The sequence below is a fragment of the Elephas maximus genome, chromosome 10 (assembly GCF_024166365.1).
Source record: "Elephas maximus indicus isolate mEleMax1 chromosome 10, mEleMax1 primary haplotype, whole genome shotgun sequence".
Classification (NCBI taxonomy): Eukaryota; Metazoa; Chordata; class Mammalia; order Proboscidea; family Elephantidae; genus Elephas; species Elephas maximus.
Window position 1 is genome coordinate 57,581,064 of NC_064828.1, and position 16,501 is coordinate 57,597,564.

General features: G+C 36.7%; 1 protein-coding gene across 3 annotated transcripts in view; it reads left to right on the plus strand.

Annotated features, from left to right (window-relative positions):
- FANCM (FA complementation group M) overlaps window positions 1-16,501 on the plus strand; it is a 66,387-nt gene that overhangs the window by 18,063 nt on the left and 31,823 nt on the right. For all 3 annotated transcript variants that reach the window (XR_007519039.1, XM_049899208.1, XM_049899209.1), the window contains exons 10-14: window positions 5,625-5,831; window positions 7,431-7,614; window positions 10,057-10,214; window positions 11,221-11,376; window positions 12,722-14,645. Coding sequence is in view for 2 of the 3 variants with exons in the window: in XM_049899208.1 (XP_049755165.1) it covers window positions 5,625-5,831; window positions 7,431-7,614; window positions 10,057-10,214; window positions 11,221-11,376; window positions 12,722-14,645 (2,629 nt within the window). In the remaining variant the exon portion in view is untranslated. The remainder of the gene's footprint in view (window positions 1-5,624; window positions 5,832-7,430; window positions 7,615-10,056; window positions 10,215-11,220; window positions 11,377-12,721; window positions 14,646-16,501) is intronic.

Here is a 16,501-nt window from a genome sequence, read left to right on the forward strand (position 1 = left end):
ATTATTCATTTATTTAGAAATAGGAGGTAAAGTCATAGAGGAAATGGAGGGCCTTGTAGGCCACTTCCATTTTAAAGACTTTGACTTTTACTCTGAGTGAGATGGGAAGTCATTCTTGAGAGATTGGAGCAGAGAACAGCCATGTTTTAAAAGAATATCAGAAGCTTGGTTTTGGATGCATTACTTTGACATACCCACTAGATTAATGCCTTTAAAACTCTCAGAACTAATGAGGGACCAAGTTATTTCCTTCCGATATGTCACAGACTGATGATACTTTCGAATCAAAATAAAAATGAATTACTAGAAAAAAATTAATGAGAAACAAAGTTCAAGACCAATTTTTAAAAAAATTATTGTTATTATTAGTTGCCATCAAGTCAATTCCAACTCACGGTGACCTCGTGTGTGCGGAGTAGAACTGCTCTATAGAGTTTTCAAGGTTGTGACGTTTTGGAAGCAGATTGCCAGGCCTGTCTTCCAAGACCCCCCAGGGAGGGTTCAAACCACCAGTCTTTCAGCTAGTAGTTAAGTGCTAAACAGTTTGTGCCACAATTTATTCTGTTAGGTTTCTAAGCCCTTACTGTCAATTTTTGTACTTACCCTGTTGACCAGTAATAAACAGTTTGTGGCCCAATACCAGTTCATGAATGTGGGGATTACAATTAACTGTACTCCAAGAATTTGGTCTTTGTCTTTGGTCCCTGAGAGATAATCTTCAAAATGTCTTTGGTGAGGATTTCAAGCCACACCTACTTAATAGGTTATGTTAATGAGATCAATCTTTGCAGGGGTGGGGGGGCTGGCCATCCCATAAATATAGTCAGGTGATATCAACCCAACCTCAAAGGAGGGGGGTTGGAGCATGAGTTCTACCATTGGGCAATGATTCAGTCAGTCATGCCTACATGATGGGGCCCCAATAAAGGCTCTGGATGTGGAAACTCCATGGGCTTATTGGTTGGTGATAGACATTGATGCAGGTGGTCGGGTTTAAAAAAAAAACAAAACCAAAATCGTTGCCAATGAGTCGATTTCGGCTCATAGCAACCCTGTAGGACAGAGTAGAACTGCCCCATAGAGTTTCTAAGGAGCACTTGGTGGATTCGAACTGCTGACTTTTGGTTAGCAGCCATAGCACTTAACCACTATGCCAGCAGGGTTTCCTATGGGTGGGCGGCACATCCCTTTTTAAGATATGAAAGGTTCCTGTTGGGAACCCTTCCAGACCTCGCCCTGTGTGTCTCTGTATTTGTACCCTTTTTTCCTACAAATAAACTGTAATTGTAAGTAGAGTGCTTTCTGTGAGTCATTCCAGTGAATTACCAAACTGAGGGAGTAGTAAGCCAGCAAGCTGAGGGGTGGAGGGACAGGTAGGGACTCAAAGCTTGTGACTGTTATTACCTGAGGGGGTAGGGTAAAGCCCTGACTTTGTTGCCAGCAAGTCAGAAGTGAGAGTAGCCTGGGGCTCCCAAGCCTGTGGTTGTGTCTGAAGCGGTGGGCAGACTTGGCAGTCGAAGACTGTGCCCTTTAATTTGTGAGATCTGATCTAGATGTTAGGGTCAGAGGAAGAAGTACTATATGTGCAGTTAAGAACAGAATTGAATGGATTTAAATTGGAATTCAGTTCTTTCATGTATAGTTGATGGAAGAACAGGAATTGAATTAGAGTGGGATTGCATCAGATTCATTGGATTCCATTCAGTGCTCTGCCCCCTGGTGGCACAGTGGTTAAAAGCTTGGCTGCTAACCAAAAGGTCAGTAGTTTGAATCCACCAGCCGCTCCTTGGAATCTCTATGGGGTAGTTCTACTCTGTCCTGTAGGGTCGCTGTGAGTCAGAATCGACTCCATGGCAACAGGTTATACTCTTTGAGTAGCACTGTTTTTAACGTCAAGTAGAGATGTTGAATAAACAATGGAATATATAGTCCGTCCTCATTATTCATAGATTTTGTATTTGCAAATTCTCCTACTCGCTAAAATTTATCAATATTCACTGTATATTTGTGTACATGTGCAGGCTAGTGAACAATTTGAGTTGCCTGATATGCATATTCCAAGCTGAGGTCGAGCAAGGTGATGTTCTGCCTTGTTTTAGCTCTCATGCTGTAAATAAGTGTCCTTTTAGCTGTCTATTTAGTGTTATGTATAACCCAGTGTTGTAGTTTGGCCAGGGAAATATGAAGTGAGAGAGGAGCAAGGAAGTTGAAGTTACATGCAAGGGAGTGGAACTTAAGCTAGGGTAAAGGGTAAGCAATGAAAAGATGGTAGGATGAGTGGCATTATAAGACCTGGGGTTGGAAAATTGTCAGAATTGAGGTTCTAGAAGGCTGTAAAAGCAAGAGGTTAGTGTAAGAGACTGCAGTGCTTGAAATTGAGATTATGAAGGGATAGCAGTTATTAATGATAAAGTCTAGGATATGATCCTGGAAGTGAATAGGAAATAAGTGCCACCATATCTTGGAGAAAGATAAGGGACTCTAAGGCCAGAAAGAATGATCTACATGGATACTAAAATCAGCAAGAATTGTGATAGAGTTAGTGTTGAAAAGAATGACAACAAGTAAGGAGCTAAACTATTAAGAGGCATGAGGGAGAGTGACCTGTTGGGTCAGTAGATGACAACAACAATAGTAGTGAGTGATACAGTCTGATGTTAGGTCTAAGTTGGGAAGCTTTGGTGAAGAGTTAGGGAGGAGAGTTTGAAAGTGGCAGGAGAAGCAGGGAGAATACCTGCTACCTCAGGCCCAGTAGTATGAGTTTTGAAGGAGCAAGCAGCCACCACTACATGGCAAGCAGTGTCCTCATGGGAGACCAAGTTTCACTTAAAGCAAGAAGGTGAAAATTATTGCTGGGGAGGTAGGAAATGAGGTCAGTAATGGAGATATGTAGAGCCGTATGGGGATTAGAGTCTGCATGCGAGATGAGTGATTATCTGGAGTTTTGGGCTGCTTGTAGTGACTGATATAACTAAGGAAAAGACATAATGAGGTCAGTCTTGCTGGTCTCAAGACAGATGGTGGTAAGGCCTGTGAGTATTGAGGTTGGGGGGTAAGGGTGTTACCTGGATCACCCAGAGTTCTAGGTCTCTAACCATACACCTGACCCTGATTCTGACCTGTTGAGAGGCTGTCAAAAGAGTCTGGAAAAGATCTGAAGATTGTTTGGTGTTGTGAATATGGTTAAAAGAGGATGAATTTGAGAGATGTTTAGCAAAACTTGGTAATGGACTGTATATGAAGTTGTGAGGAAGAAGGAGTTATCAAGGATGACTCCTAGAGTTTTTCAACCTGCCAAACCAGAATGATAGTGGTGTCCTTCATGGAGATTGGAAACATGGTATCCTGACCAGTTTGGTGGTGTTGATTGAATACTGGATATTTCAAGTTTCAGAGGAGATAGATATTGAATAGGCAGTTGTATATATTGCTTGTTGTGCTTGTTGTTTCTCTAACTCAGTTAACCCTGTGTCTTAGAACAGTGCCTTTTGTTTTCCTTTTTCATTCTTTTTCCTTCCTTCCCTCTCTTAAGCATTCAGTGTAATGGTTATAAATTCTAGTATTATGGAAAATAATAGAAAATTACCTACCGTGGCTGCCTCCATACTAGCCATTTTGTTTAGGTATTCTTTTATTAGGCATTCATAAAGGCATTAGTCAAAAGCATGATTGGTTCCTCTGGAATACGGTCTTTCATTTTCTAGCCTTGTCGATAGAAAATAAGGATTCATCAGTGCCAGTTGTTAGCACCTAATGACTGCTTCGTAAGTATGCACTCATGATACTGCATACATTTTTACTGGGAGAATCAAATATTAATTTATTTAAAGACTTTTGTTTATGGCTTTATAGACAACTCAAAACCAAGGATTTAATACAAAGAAATTATACTCAAGAAATATTTAGACTTACTGTCCAGTTAATGTATCAGAGAAAAGAGTGACTAATTAAATAACTTCCAGTTCATATTTGTTTTCCAAACTCTTGATGGATTTATATCAACCTTGGGTAAATAAGTAACAGTTTATGCATGTTAACCGAAAAGGAAATTGTTTGACATTCCTGTTTTTTTAACATCTCTAGCACCGTGGCCCATTTTTTTTTTCTTGATTTGGGCAAAAAAGGATACCTATTTTATTAAGCTACATGTAGGTAATATTAGGTTATTCTTTCCTTGGCTTAATGTCATTACAGATTCCAAAAGGAAGTGAATTAACTTTTAATCCTGACCTCTGGTTCTCCCTGTACTCTGAAGTTTCCATATTAAAGGAAAATCCTTTGACCAGTGCTGCTGGAAGCGTTCTATAAGGGAACGTAACATGATAAGTTTGTATTTGTTATCCTATTTTTAAGGTTGTTGTTTTTAGCAATAGAACTAGTTTAAGGATTAAGATTACATGTTTTTGAAATCAGACCTAAATTCACATGCTGACAATTATTAGAATTTAGGCATATAGCTTAACTTCTCAGATCCTCAGTTTCTTTTTCTGGTAAATTAGAGTAGTAATATCTACCTAATAGAGTTGTTGGGAGTAGTAACTAATGTGTAAAGCATTTGGTACCGTACCTGGCACATAGCATGTTCTCCTACGTAGTAGTTATTATTATAAGCCATTTCAGGTTGTCATCTAGTTAAATAATTTTGTCTCAATTATTCATCCTTGATACTTACAGGGGAGTAGGATGTTTGAGCTTCAAAAGGCCCTTATAGTCTTTCCTGGTGGGTCCATAACTATCTTTTATAATTTGGTAGAGTTCATATTCTTTCTTATGTATACTCCCCTAATATTTTCTCCTGGAATTACTTTTTGTATAGTAGGTCTGATACCTGTCCTTCATACTAGCCATTTTGTTTAGGCATTCTTCTATTTTAATACACATTCCTAAAGGCATTAGTCAAAAGCATGACTTATTCCTCTGGAATACCATCTTTTAATTTTTGCTCCTATTCTCTAGCCATCCATTGATACTATCTTATTTAATTATTACCACACCACTCTGCCATATATAAACTTACAAGTTCGGTGTTGATATATGTGGGGGAACTGAGGATCAGAGCAGTTGAGAACTAAGTTTATAAGGCTTTAGTAAGTTTTTCAAGATGCTTCATTGATTTTTGTTCTTTAACTCATTCTCATGCTATTGTAGTTTCATTAAACTGATCAGAGAGAAATCCTGGAATGGCAGTATAAAAGGTAAGATGAATTCTAGGAGCAATAAAATGTTCTTGTTTTAGATACATGTAACCGTACATCCAGGTTTGGATATGATAAATGGAAATAATTACTCTAGGTTATTTACCTGCCCTTTGCCCCTTCTTTCAGCTGGTGCTAAAAAAAAAAAAAAAACCCAAACATCTAGAGTTTCTCATTCCTAAATAAATTGTTGGCAAACCCTTTTGGCATCATAACCATTATTAAAAGCAAAGGAATTAGAATTGCCTTTTCCATTTTCCCATAATTCTTTTTGGCTTATATTTCCATTTTGCAACCTCTTTTTTCTTACTCAGTGGTATCTTTGATGCTGATTTTTAATCTAATTTCACCATTTGGGGGAGAGTGGAAAAAAATGATTTATGATTCTTACAATTGCATCTAGTTAATTTTAAATCATTTTTGTTTTAGGTAGTGAAACAGTTTCGTGATGGTGGTTACAACACATTGGTTTCTACCTGTGTTGGTGAAGAAGGCTTGGATATAGGGGAAGTTGATCTTATAATATGTTTTGACGCCCAGAAGAGCCCAATTCGTCTTGTACAACGAATGGGTAGAACTGGCCGCAAACGTCAAGGCAGGATTGTTGTTATCCTTGCTGAAGGACGAGAAGAACGTGTAAGCAGACTTGTAGAAACATGATTTGATACTTTACATCAGAGAAATACGGCCAAAAGACAAATATTAACCTTTTATTTTAGCATTCAAAGTCCAAACAATTTGTTAAGTAATTATGGTTGATTTTTTTCCGCCTTTCTGTTGAATTCTGAGTATTCTTGTAATTAAGGGAATTTTTGCCCAGATTCAGTTTCACAGTTTTTATCTGTATAAAAAAAAAAAAAATTTTAGTACTTGTTATTAATTCAAAAGCACCTAAGTACAAAAATTAATATGCGTTACTTTGCTTTTGGAGCCTGGTGGCACAGTGGTTAAGAGCTCAGGCTGCTAACCAAAATGCCACAGTTCGAATCCACCAGCTGCTCCTTGGAAACCCCGTGGGGGCAGTTCTACTTTGTCCTGTGTAGGGTCACTGTGAGTTGGAATCGACTCAACGGCAACTGGTTACGGGTAATTTGCTTTACTATCTCCCTGTGTTCTGAGACCTGCTTTTTGTTTGTTGCTTTTTTAAAACTGCAATGAGCTAAGAATGGTTTTTATATTTTAAAAGATTGGGGGGAAAAAAAAAGATGAAAGAATATGCACCAGAGACAGTGTATGACCTGCAAAGCCTAAAATACTTATTTTCTGGCCCTTTACAGAATAGCTTTCTGATACTTATTCTGAGTCATAGGAGACTTGAATTATTTCATACTTTTCAACAATCTTGTTTGATATGCCCTCCTAAATATGATATTGTACCTAAAATTATTTTCTGTTTGTTACCTAAAGTGTTAATTTTTGTAACTCTATGGGACTGGTTCAGGGACCTTCACCTTAAAGGCCTTCTCATTCCCTGTAATATTTTTAACAAATCGACATAAAAATTTTCATATACCTCTTATAATCATGCTGAAAATGAATTCTTTTTCCCTAGTTCTCTTCATGTTCTTATGTAATAGCCAGTTTATCCATAAAGTGGTATCAATAAATGAAATGTCTGGTAGCCTGTAAAAGACCATATATTATCAATGAGAGGAACTGGATTCTAACTAACTGTGTTAGGCAAATCACTTAACCTCTCTATTCTTATTTGTAAAATAGTACTGTTGGCCAACATGTAATGAGCACTTCCTCTGTGCTGTGCAGTGCCCTACATGCTTTATGTGCATTGTCTTCTTTAATTCTGCCAATAGCTCTGTATGAGCAAGTAATGCTTTTCTTACCGTATGCACACAATCAAACTGCAGTGCAGAGATGTTAAGTAACAAGCTGAAATAAGGGAACTAATAAAAATTTAAAAAGCACCTTACACTTACGTGCAAATATCAATCTCATTCAAAAACAACGATATATTAAATAAATTGATTTCCTTTGTGCAACATAGTTACTAAAGTGGCTTTTGTAATAATATATTTTAAAATAATTTTCACCAGGAGTTCATCAAATGGGCTTACTGATAAGTTTGAAAATTCAGTACAGCAGAAATTCTCCTTTCTAAGTATTTAAGTAGATCAGGGTTTAAGGTTATATTTACAAGAAATCCAAACTAATAATTGCTTGTTATGGCTAAATGATTATTGTAGAAATAATATGATATTTAATAATTTGTTTTTGCAGACTTATAATCAAAGTCAATCCAACAAAAGAAGTATTTATAAAGCTATTTCAGGTAACAGGCAGGTCCTTCATTTTTACCAAGGAAGTCCGCGAATGGTTCCTGATGGAATCACTCCAGAATTACACAAAATGTTCATCACACATGGCGTCTATGAACCAGAGAAGCCTTCTTGGAACTTGCAGCGTAAGTTATCTGTCTTTTCCTGTAACTAAAAACCGAACCAAACTTGTTGCCATCAAGTCGATTCTGACTCATAGAGACCCTATGGGACAGAGCAGAACTGCCCGTTGGATTTCCAAGGAGTTGCTGGTAGATTCGAACTGTCGATCTTTTGGTTAGCAGCTGAGATCTTAACCACTGTGCCACCAGGGCTCCTCTTTTCTTATAGGGGTGGTAAATAGAAAATTTCCTGTTCGAGACGTGTATTTCTACCCCCCGTTCTTACTAAGTAGATGGTCATATCTTCATTTTTTTGGGAAAAACTCAGTGTACATTCTGGGATGCTATGAGTATTGTCCTTTGAAAGGATAAAAAGAATTATTCATGTGGCAAAGGAAAGGACACACAGGCAGTACAGAGACTGATAGAAACCCCTGCAAAAAAACCAAAGCCGCTGTTGTCCAGTCGATTCCGACTCGTGGTGACCCTATAGGGCAGAGTGGAACCACCTCATAGGGTTTCCAAGGAGTGCCTAGTGGATTTGAACTGCCGACCTTTTGGTTAGCAGCTGTAGCTCTTAACCACTACCCCACCAGGGTTTTTGATAGAATCCCAGTACTGGGGGAATATTAAAAATGTCCTGCCAACCCAGAAAACTCTCCACAAAATGTAGAAAACACTTTCATTATCAAATAAGCATTAAACTAGATTACAGCGTGCATTATAGGCAATTCACTAAGATATTACAAAAACTGAAAGAAGTTCTACCCTGTTTATACCCATAAGCAGTTATAATCCTTCACACACATGTTCTCAAGAATAACTTGTCCTCACGTAAGAGGACCACACCATTTGCTATACATTATTTCATAGCTCATCCCAAATTCTTCTGGTAATTGAGGTAACCATTTGTGTTAGCAGGTGCTTTCACCCAAAAGAATAAGTGGTGACAGTTCCCAGAAAAGTGCCTAGCCTAGACTGCTAAAGGGAGATAGGGGCACTGTCTTCCTGGATGTTTATATTTCAAAGAGATGACTCCTAGGCTTTTAGGAAACATTTTTCTAAGTTGTAGTGACTGAGGGCAACTAACAACAAACCCTATGGGGCAGTTCTATTCTGTCACATGGGGTTGTTATGAGTCGAATTCCACTGGAGGGCACCTAACAACAACAACATACATACATATCAGAAGGTTAAAGAAAGGTTTTACAAACTTTAGATGTCTCTTGGAAATACTCCAAGAAAGGGAAGGGGAAAGGTCTCTTTCCCTTTTGGCAAAAGGAGGCTTGAGAGATATTTAATTCAAACCCCTTATTTCACAGGTGAGAAAACAAATGCCGAAAAGCAATTTTTATTAAAGCTTCTTACGCAGTATTTGGGAATACCTGAGACAGAAGTTCCCTGGTTCCTAATGCAGTATTTTTTTTTTCTCCTCTGCTCTCACCTGTATTGGGCCAGATTTCCTGCTTCATACTGCTTATTCTTTTGAGTTTGATGATTATTTTCCTTTATGGATATTATGAAAGCCAAAAAAGGATTAAGTTGCTAACCATTTTTTAAAAATACCTATTATTATGCTATTTTAAAGCAATAGGTCTACTCCCTCCACCACTTTTTTTCCCCTATTTGTTAAGTCTTAAGATAAAAACCCTTTTTGGTCTTGACTTTTTTTTTCCCCTTAAGCCTCAGATAACCTTTCCAGCACTGTTATGATAGAATCATGTACTAGTTTTCATTTGTAAGTTATCTCACTCTGCTTCTGCCAGGTCTTTGTTGTTGTTAGGTGCTGCCGAGTCGGTTCCAACTCACAGAGACCCTGTGTACAACAGAACAAAACACTGCCTGGTCTTGCTCCATCCTCATAATTGTCGTTATGCTTGAGCCCATTGTTGCAGCTAGTGTGTCAGTCAGTCTTCTTGAGGAGGGTCCTCCTGTTTTTCACTGATCATCTGCTTTACCAAGCATGATGTCCTCCAGGGAATGATCCCTCCTGGTAACATGTCCAAAGTATGTGAGATGAAATCTCGCCATCCTCGCTTCCAAGGCTGTACTAAGATGGATTTGTTTGTTCTTTTGGTGGTCCATGGTATATTCAACATTCTTTGCCAGCACCAATAACTTAAAGGCATCAATTCTTAAGCAACAAGAATGGAAAGAGTACAAAAGAAGACAGGACTGAGGGCATAGCTCCCTGGCTCTGTTGTGTTAAAAAATTCGTTACCAGAAGGTTAGCTCTTAAACAGGCTGACACAGTAGTACTTTCAAAGAAGTGAGAGGAGCTTAGGAGACTTGTAGAAGCAGTAATAGTTTTATAGGAAGAATAATAGTTTTAAGGGGTAGAATCACTGGTTTAGCAGACATGAGTAAACAGGTGGAGGGTTTGAGTTGATATAGTGTATTTTGTGTTTGCTTTGCAGGTTTTTTTGTTTTTTGACTCTCCAATTTTTTTTTTTTTTTGACTTTTAGGAATGAGGCAGAATAACTCAAAGAAAGATTGGTCCTTATCAGAAGAAGAATTTAAATTATGGAACAGACTTTATAGATTAAGAGATGGCGATGAAATTAAGGAGATAACATTGCCTCAAGTTCATTTTCCATCTTTACAAAATAAGGAACTCAGATCAGTAAGTCGAACACATTTTCTGATGCTTTTTATAATGATTATGCAATAACTTTGGGAGTAGATATGTTCGTAATGAGAATGTCAACTTACTTAAAAAAATAAAATAGAAGCAGTTTAAAAAATAATAATTGAAGTCTAAGTTTATAAAACTACAAATTTTCATATATTTATTGCATATGTATTTTTACATCATTGTGATATGTTCACGTAAGTTCTGCTTTTCCATTGTTACTTTCTACAGTGTAAACATACCTGTGTATTGGCATAATCGATCTTGTTGTCAGCTTTACTCTGCAATACATCATAGTTTGCTTGACTGTTTCTTTGATGTATTTTGGGATTTTCTTCAATATTTTACTAATATAAATAGTGCTATCATGAGCATCTTCGTACAACTGGTTTTTATTTTTTTGATTTTATAGTTAAAACTTTAAATTGAGTATTATTGTTTATTTTCCTTGTTATGAATAAATTATTGGTGAACTTAATTATTGGTTAAGAGAATTGATCAAGCATTGCATATGTGCCCAAATTATTGGGAAAACAATCTTAGGAAAGATTTATTTTAGAAGATTTATGGGCTTGAATATATGGCTATCAGAATTTGTATTTTATTCACTAACAGGGAGAATGAGGAATGGCAGCAGGCATGAAGAGTGGGGATCAATATCACTGAGAGGTTATGAGTGTTTTCTTATTAGGTTGTAGATATAAATCTAGGAAAACAGTAGATTTGAAGTCAAACATTTTCTTAAATATTTGCTTAGAACATGGAGCTATGTAAGCGTAAGTATGCTCAAATAGTGACTCATATAAATTAATTTAAGAATATACTTAAGAGGACACCTTTAGATTTTCTGAAATTTTCTCTTTTTTTTCCTGCGATTTTAGTTCAAAGTACTTAAGACTATGTTTGGGCTGATTAACCATATTTTTTAAATTCCTTTGTGAAATCTCAGTATGTGTATGTGTTTTTATCATTATTATTTTTCAAATATTTAATCAAGGCTCAAGAACCAGCCATTGGAATTCATCAGCTCTCTCTCTCTGAATGGAGAGTGTGGCAGGATCATCCTCTTCCTATCCATCTGGTTGACCATTCAGATCGATGCCACCATTTTATAAGCATTATGCAAATGATAGAAGGAATGCGACATGAAGAGGTAGGGTTTTATTGTAACTTTCTCTTGCTGGTATGATAACGAAACCAGAATTATTAATCTTTATTCTTCTTAATTTGAAGTCATTATTATGAATAATTATGGCTGGAAATATTTTCCTTTACAGCTCCTTGTAATCTCAATAAGGAGTTAGTTTTCTGACTTAGGACCAAAATAGATTTAATTAATTAGGGGAAGATTATTATGTATAAATATTGATAGTCCAACCAGAGTAGTACTTTAATATACTTAATGACTTATAGAAACTGTTTGTAAAGATAATTTAAGATTCTTGTTAGTTTGGGATTTATTAACATAAAATAGTCTCTGTTACTTAATTCATTTGATGTCTGTCTTGTATCGTGGTAATTTAGGGAATTGTTGATTCTCATTTTTCTTCCTTGAGAGAGTCAGGATAGTGAACCAATTATGAATGTGAAATCCAAAATGCCTGGGTTAGAATCCCAAGTCTACCTCTTACTAATTGTGTGTGTGTGAGTTACAAAACCTCTCTGTGCCTCAGTTTTATCTGTGAAATGGAGATAATTATAATACCTACTTCATAGGATTGTTGTAAGAATTAAATGTCTTAAAACATGTGAACTACTTAGAACAGTAACTGGTCCATGGTTGTGGCTGTTGTTTTTATTATTAGCTATTGTTCATAAATACTTGTGAATAAAGTAATTGGTGTGGAGCCCAGCAAAACCTGTGCCACCACATTAATATACATTTATTCAGTGTCTCCTATATGCCATATTAATTTCTTAAATATCTAACGGCAGTACTATTTTTAGGAAATTATCAGAATAACTGTTTGATTAAATGTTAGAAATGAAAAAACTTATTTATATTCTTATTTTACGTATTTATTAAATTTGTTCTTTATACAAATAGTTACTTAATACACAGAAAACATATGATTATTAACCAAACCCATTGCTGTTGAGTCAATTCTGACTCATAGTGACCCTGTAGGACAGAGTAGAACAGCCTCGTAGGGTTTCCAAGGAGTGCCTGGTGGATTCGAACTGCTGACCTTTCGGTTGGCAGCCATAGCACTTAACCATTATGCCACCAGGGTTTCCAATTAAGTATTCCCCCCACCCAGTGCCGTGTATTAGGGATATATTAAAAAAAAAAAAAGGTGAATTAAAAATAACTTACAATAATTTCACAGTAATGTCATTTATAATTTTGTTTGATTTATCAGAATAATTCCTGAAGATATAAAAGAAAGCTAAAGTCATTTGGATGATGTAATATGCTTAGAAAATATTTTAAGTGTCAAACATCTCTTAGAATTGGTTTTATTTTCCCATGCCTTTTTTATTTTTCTTTTTTATAGGAAGAATGTAGCTATGAACTGGAAATTAAACCTTATTTACAAATGGAGGATGTTAACTCAACATTTAGTGTACCCAGGAACGAATATAATCCTCTTGCTGATGGCATCTTTACTGATAACAAGAAATCTTTATTTACAAAGGCTGTAAATCAAGGCCATTCATCCTTAGTGACTGAATATGATGAAGAATGTTCTGAAATTCTTAAACAGTCTCATATTAAACCCACTAAAGTTGTTTCTCTAAAGAACAAAGCTTCTAAAGAAATGATAAAAGATAAGCCTAGAAAAGAAAACGATGGTGTTATGGATTCCTTTGATACCAAAGGAAATTCTACTGCTGAAAACACTTTTCAGGTAGACCTACCAAGTGATAAAATGGCATCAGATACAGATGAAGTTGCTGCAACATGTTCTACCGATAAAAATGTTGTTAATCAGCCATGTGTTTTATTAACCAAGTGTCAGGTTACAAATAAATCTTCTAGTTCATTTGCTGGAAATTTTTCAGATTCTGGCTATAACAGTTTCAGTGATGAAAAATCGGTTTCATCTAGCTTATGTCTTCCATTTGAAGAAGAGCTTTATTTAGCTAGAACTGATGATCAATTTTATAATTGTCACTCATTGACAAAAAAGGCACTAGCTAACGTAGACCGATTTTTATCTCATTCTCCTCCGCCTCTCAGTGAACTCGCAGATTTGGAATATGAAATCACAAAGGATTCTATACTTGAAAATTCAGTTTCCCTACCCTACACAGAGCATTTACAAAATGATAAGTCCACCTGTTTGATGTCGCTGGCAGCTATGAATTCCCAACAGAATTTAGATTTGAATTCACTAAACATACCATCTTCTAATAATAATCACCTTTCTCCAATAAGTTGCCTTTATGATGCAAATAATGAAAAAATTTGTAATGGGTCAATCTGCTGTGACTACAATGATGAAGTACATGGAGATATTCAAGATGAAAACTTAGTACCTAACAATCATGTTCAAGTAAACACAGGCCCTTCAAGGTATTTAGTTAAAGAAAAGAATCATGATGTTGATAACAGTGGCCTCCCAGTATTATCCACTGATCAGGATGAGAGCTTACTATTGTTTGAAGATGTTAATACAGAATTTAACGATGTGAGTCTTTCTCCCTTTAACAGTAAATGCAAACCTTCAGGTGTGTCAGACAAAACTGCTGTAAGTGAAATGGCACCGATCTCTCAGTTCTTAATTACTGATGAACTTTTGTTAGACAATGATTCTGAACCCCAAGATCAAATCATCTGTGATACTAATAATTGGAAACCTCATGAAAGTTTGAGAGGTGTACATAAGGAAAAACTGAAGAACGGAGAATATGCTTTTGACTGCTCTAAGGATTTATTCTCTGTTACCTTTGATTTGGGATTTTGTAGTCAAGATTCTGATGATGAAATATTAGAACATTCATCAGATAAAAATAAGAATAGACTTCTAAATGATCCATCTGGAAGGTATTTAGGTACTAAGGAGATAAGTGATGCAAATTATGTTTCAAATCAAGCATTAATACCAGGACATCATGTTGGAAGTTTTATGAGGAGAAGCATTACTATCCAATCAAAGGAAGATAAGCAGAGTCCAAATCTTGCACTTTTTCCACTGGGTGCAGCGAAAAATAAAGAATTTGCGTCTCCTGGTTATTCTCAGTTTTCTTTACCGGTAGGAGAAAAAGCTGTGAGTACACCACTTTCTAAATCAAATGCATTGAACTCATGTTCTAAGATGAGAGAGGAAATGCCTAAGACACCAGATTCTAATAAAAAAAAGCTACAAAGTTTGAAAGAAAGTTTGAATTCAACCTTTGATTCGGGACTATCTCCAGTAAAGCCAAAAAGCAGTGCACAAATCAGTCTCCGTCCATCCTGTCATTATTTTGTTGAAGGTAAGATGTTTCTAGAATAATTACTGTAGAAAAGCTTATAGTACCTTCTCGGTGTATGGTACAATATTCATGTATTGAATTAGATAATTGATGTATTATGTTTTTCTTAAATTGATGCTTACGGATACAAGATTTATCTATGTGTTATTTATTGTGTGCATACCATGGGAAAGTGCTAGACACTGAAACATAAAAGAAGTATAAGATTTGGCCCTAGCTAAAAAAAAAAAAATTTTTTTTTTTTGTTGATGGCAAAACGCAAACACCACCACACACTGGTGTGGTTTTTTTGATGTGTGTGTGTGTGTATGTGTGTGTGTATGTATACAGTGGCACTTATGACAGCCGGAACTCAACAGGACTGCCTTGTTTTTCCAGGTCTTTCAAGTTTTCCATCTTTGACAGGGTGCAGTCTTACTGCTTTTCTGTCACTCGTTTTAGTGGAAAGTATTCGAGCTTCCCTTCTCTGACAGACTTATGCTTTATACAGGTTCTGGCTTTCACAGGTGTTTAGCTACATGTACAAACCAGTATATTTATATGATATATACATATTATATATATACATATTACATATATATACATATGTACACACACACACACACACACATATACAGGAAACCTTGGTGGCGTAGTGGTTAAGTGCTACTGCTGCTAACCAAAAGGTCGGCGGTTCATGTCTACCAGGCGCTCCTTGGAAACTATATGGGGCAGTTCTACTCTGACCCATAGGGTCACTATGAGTCAGAATCGATTCGACGGCAGCGGGTTTTATATATATATGTATGTATACACATACACATATATATGCATATATCTTATACTGTCAGTATGAGTGGGAATCGACTCGATCGCAGTGGGTTTTTTTGAGGGGGGGAATAACTAATTTCCTTATAGTTATTAAAATACTGAACCAAACTTGTCATCGTTAATTCCAACTAATGGCAACCCTGTGTGTTACAGAGTAGAACTGCTCCATAGAGTTTTCTTGGCTGTAATCTTTACAGAAGCAGATTGCTAGGTCTTGCTTCCATAGTACTGCTGGGTGGGTATAAACTGCTAACCTTTAGGTTAGTAGACGAGTGCAAACCATTTGCAACACCCAGGGACCCTGAATTAGTTATTAGGGAATATTTATTTAGTATTTTTTTACTCCACCTAACTCAGGATTTAAGATCATTTACACACATACATACACATATGTAGAGCCCTAGTGGTACAGTGGTTAAGAGCTTGGCTGCTAACCAAAAGACTGGCAGTTGTAATCCACCAGCCTCTCCTTGGAAACCCTATGGGGCAGTTCTGCTCTGTCCTATAGGGTCGCTATGAGTTAGAATTGACTCGATGGCAGTGGGTTTGGGATTTTTTTGGTATGTTGTTGTTAGGTGCCGTTGAGTTGATTCCAACTCATAGCGACCCTGTGTACAACAAAATGAAACACTGCCTGGTCCTGCCTCATCCTCACAATCGTTATTATTGAACCCATTGTTGCAGCCACGGTGTCAATCCATCTTCTTGAGGAGGGTCTTCCTCTTTTTCATTGATCTTCTACTTTTCCAAGCATGATGTCCTTCTTCAGGGACTGGTCCCTCCTGATAATGTCTCCAAAGTAAGCGAGACAAAGTCTCACCATCCTTGCTTCTAAGGAACATTCTGGTTGTTCTTCCAAGGGGTCAGTTCTTCAGTCTTCCTTATTCATTGTCCAGCTTTCACATGCATATGAGGTGATTGAAAACACCATGTCTTAGGTCAGGTGCACCTTAGACCTTAAAGTGACATCTTTGCTCTTTAACACTTTAAAGAGGTCTTTTGGAGCAGATTTGCCCAGTGCAGTACATCCTTTGATTTCTTGACTG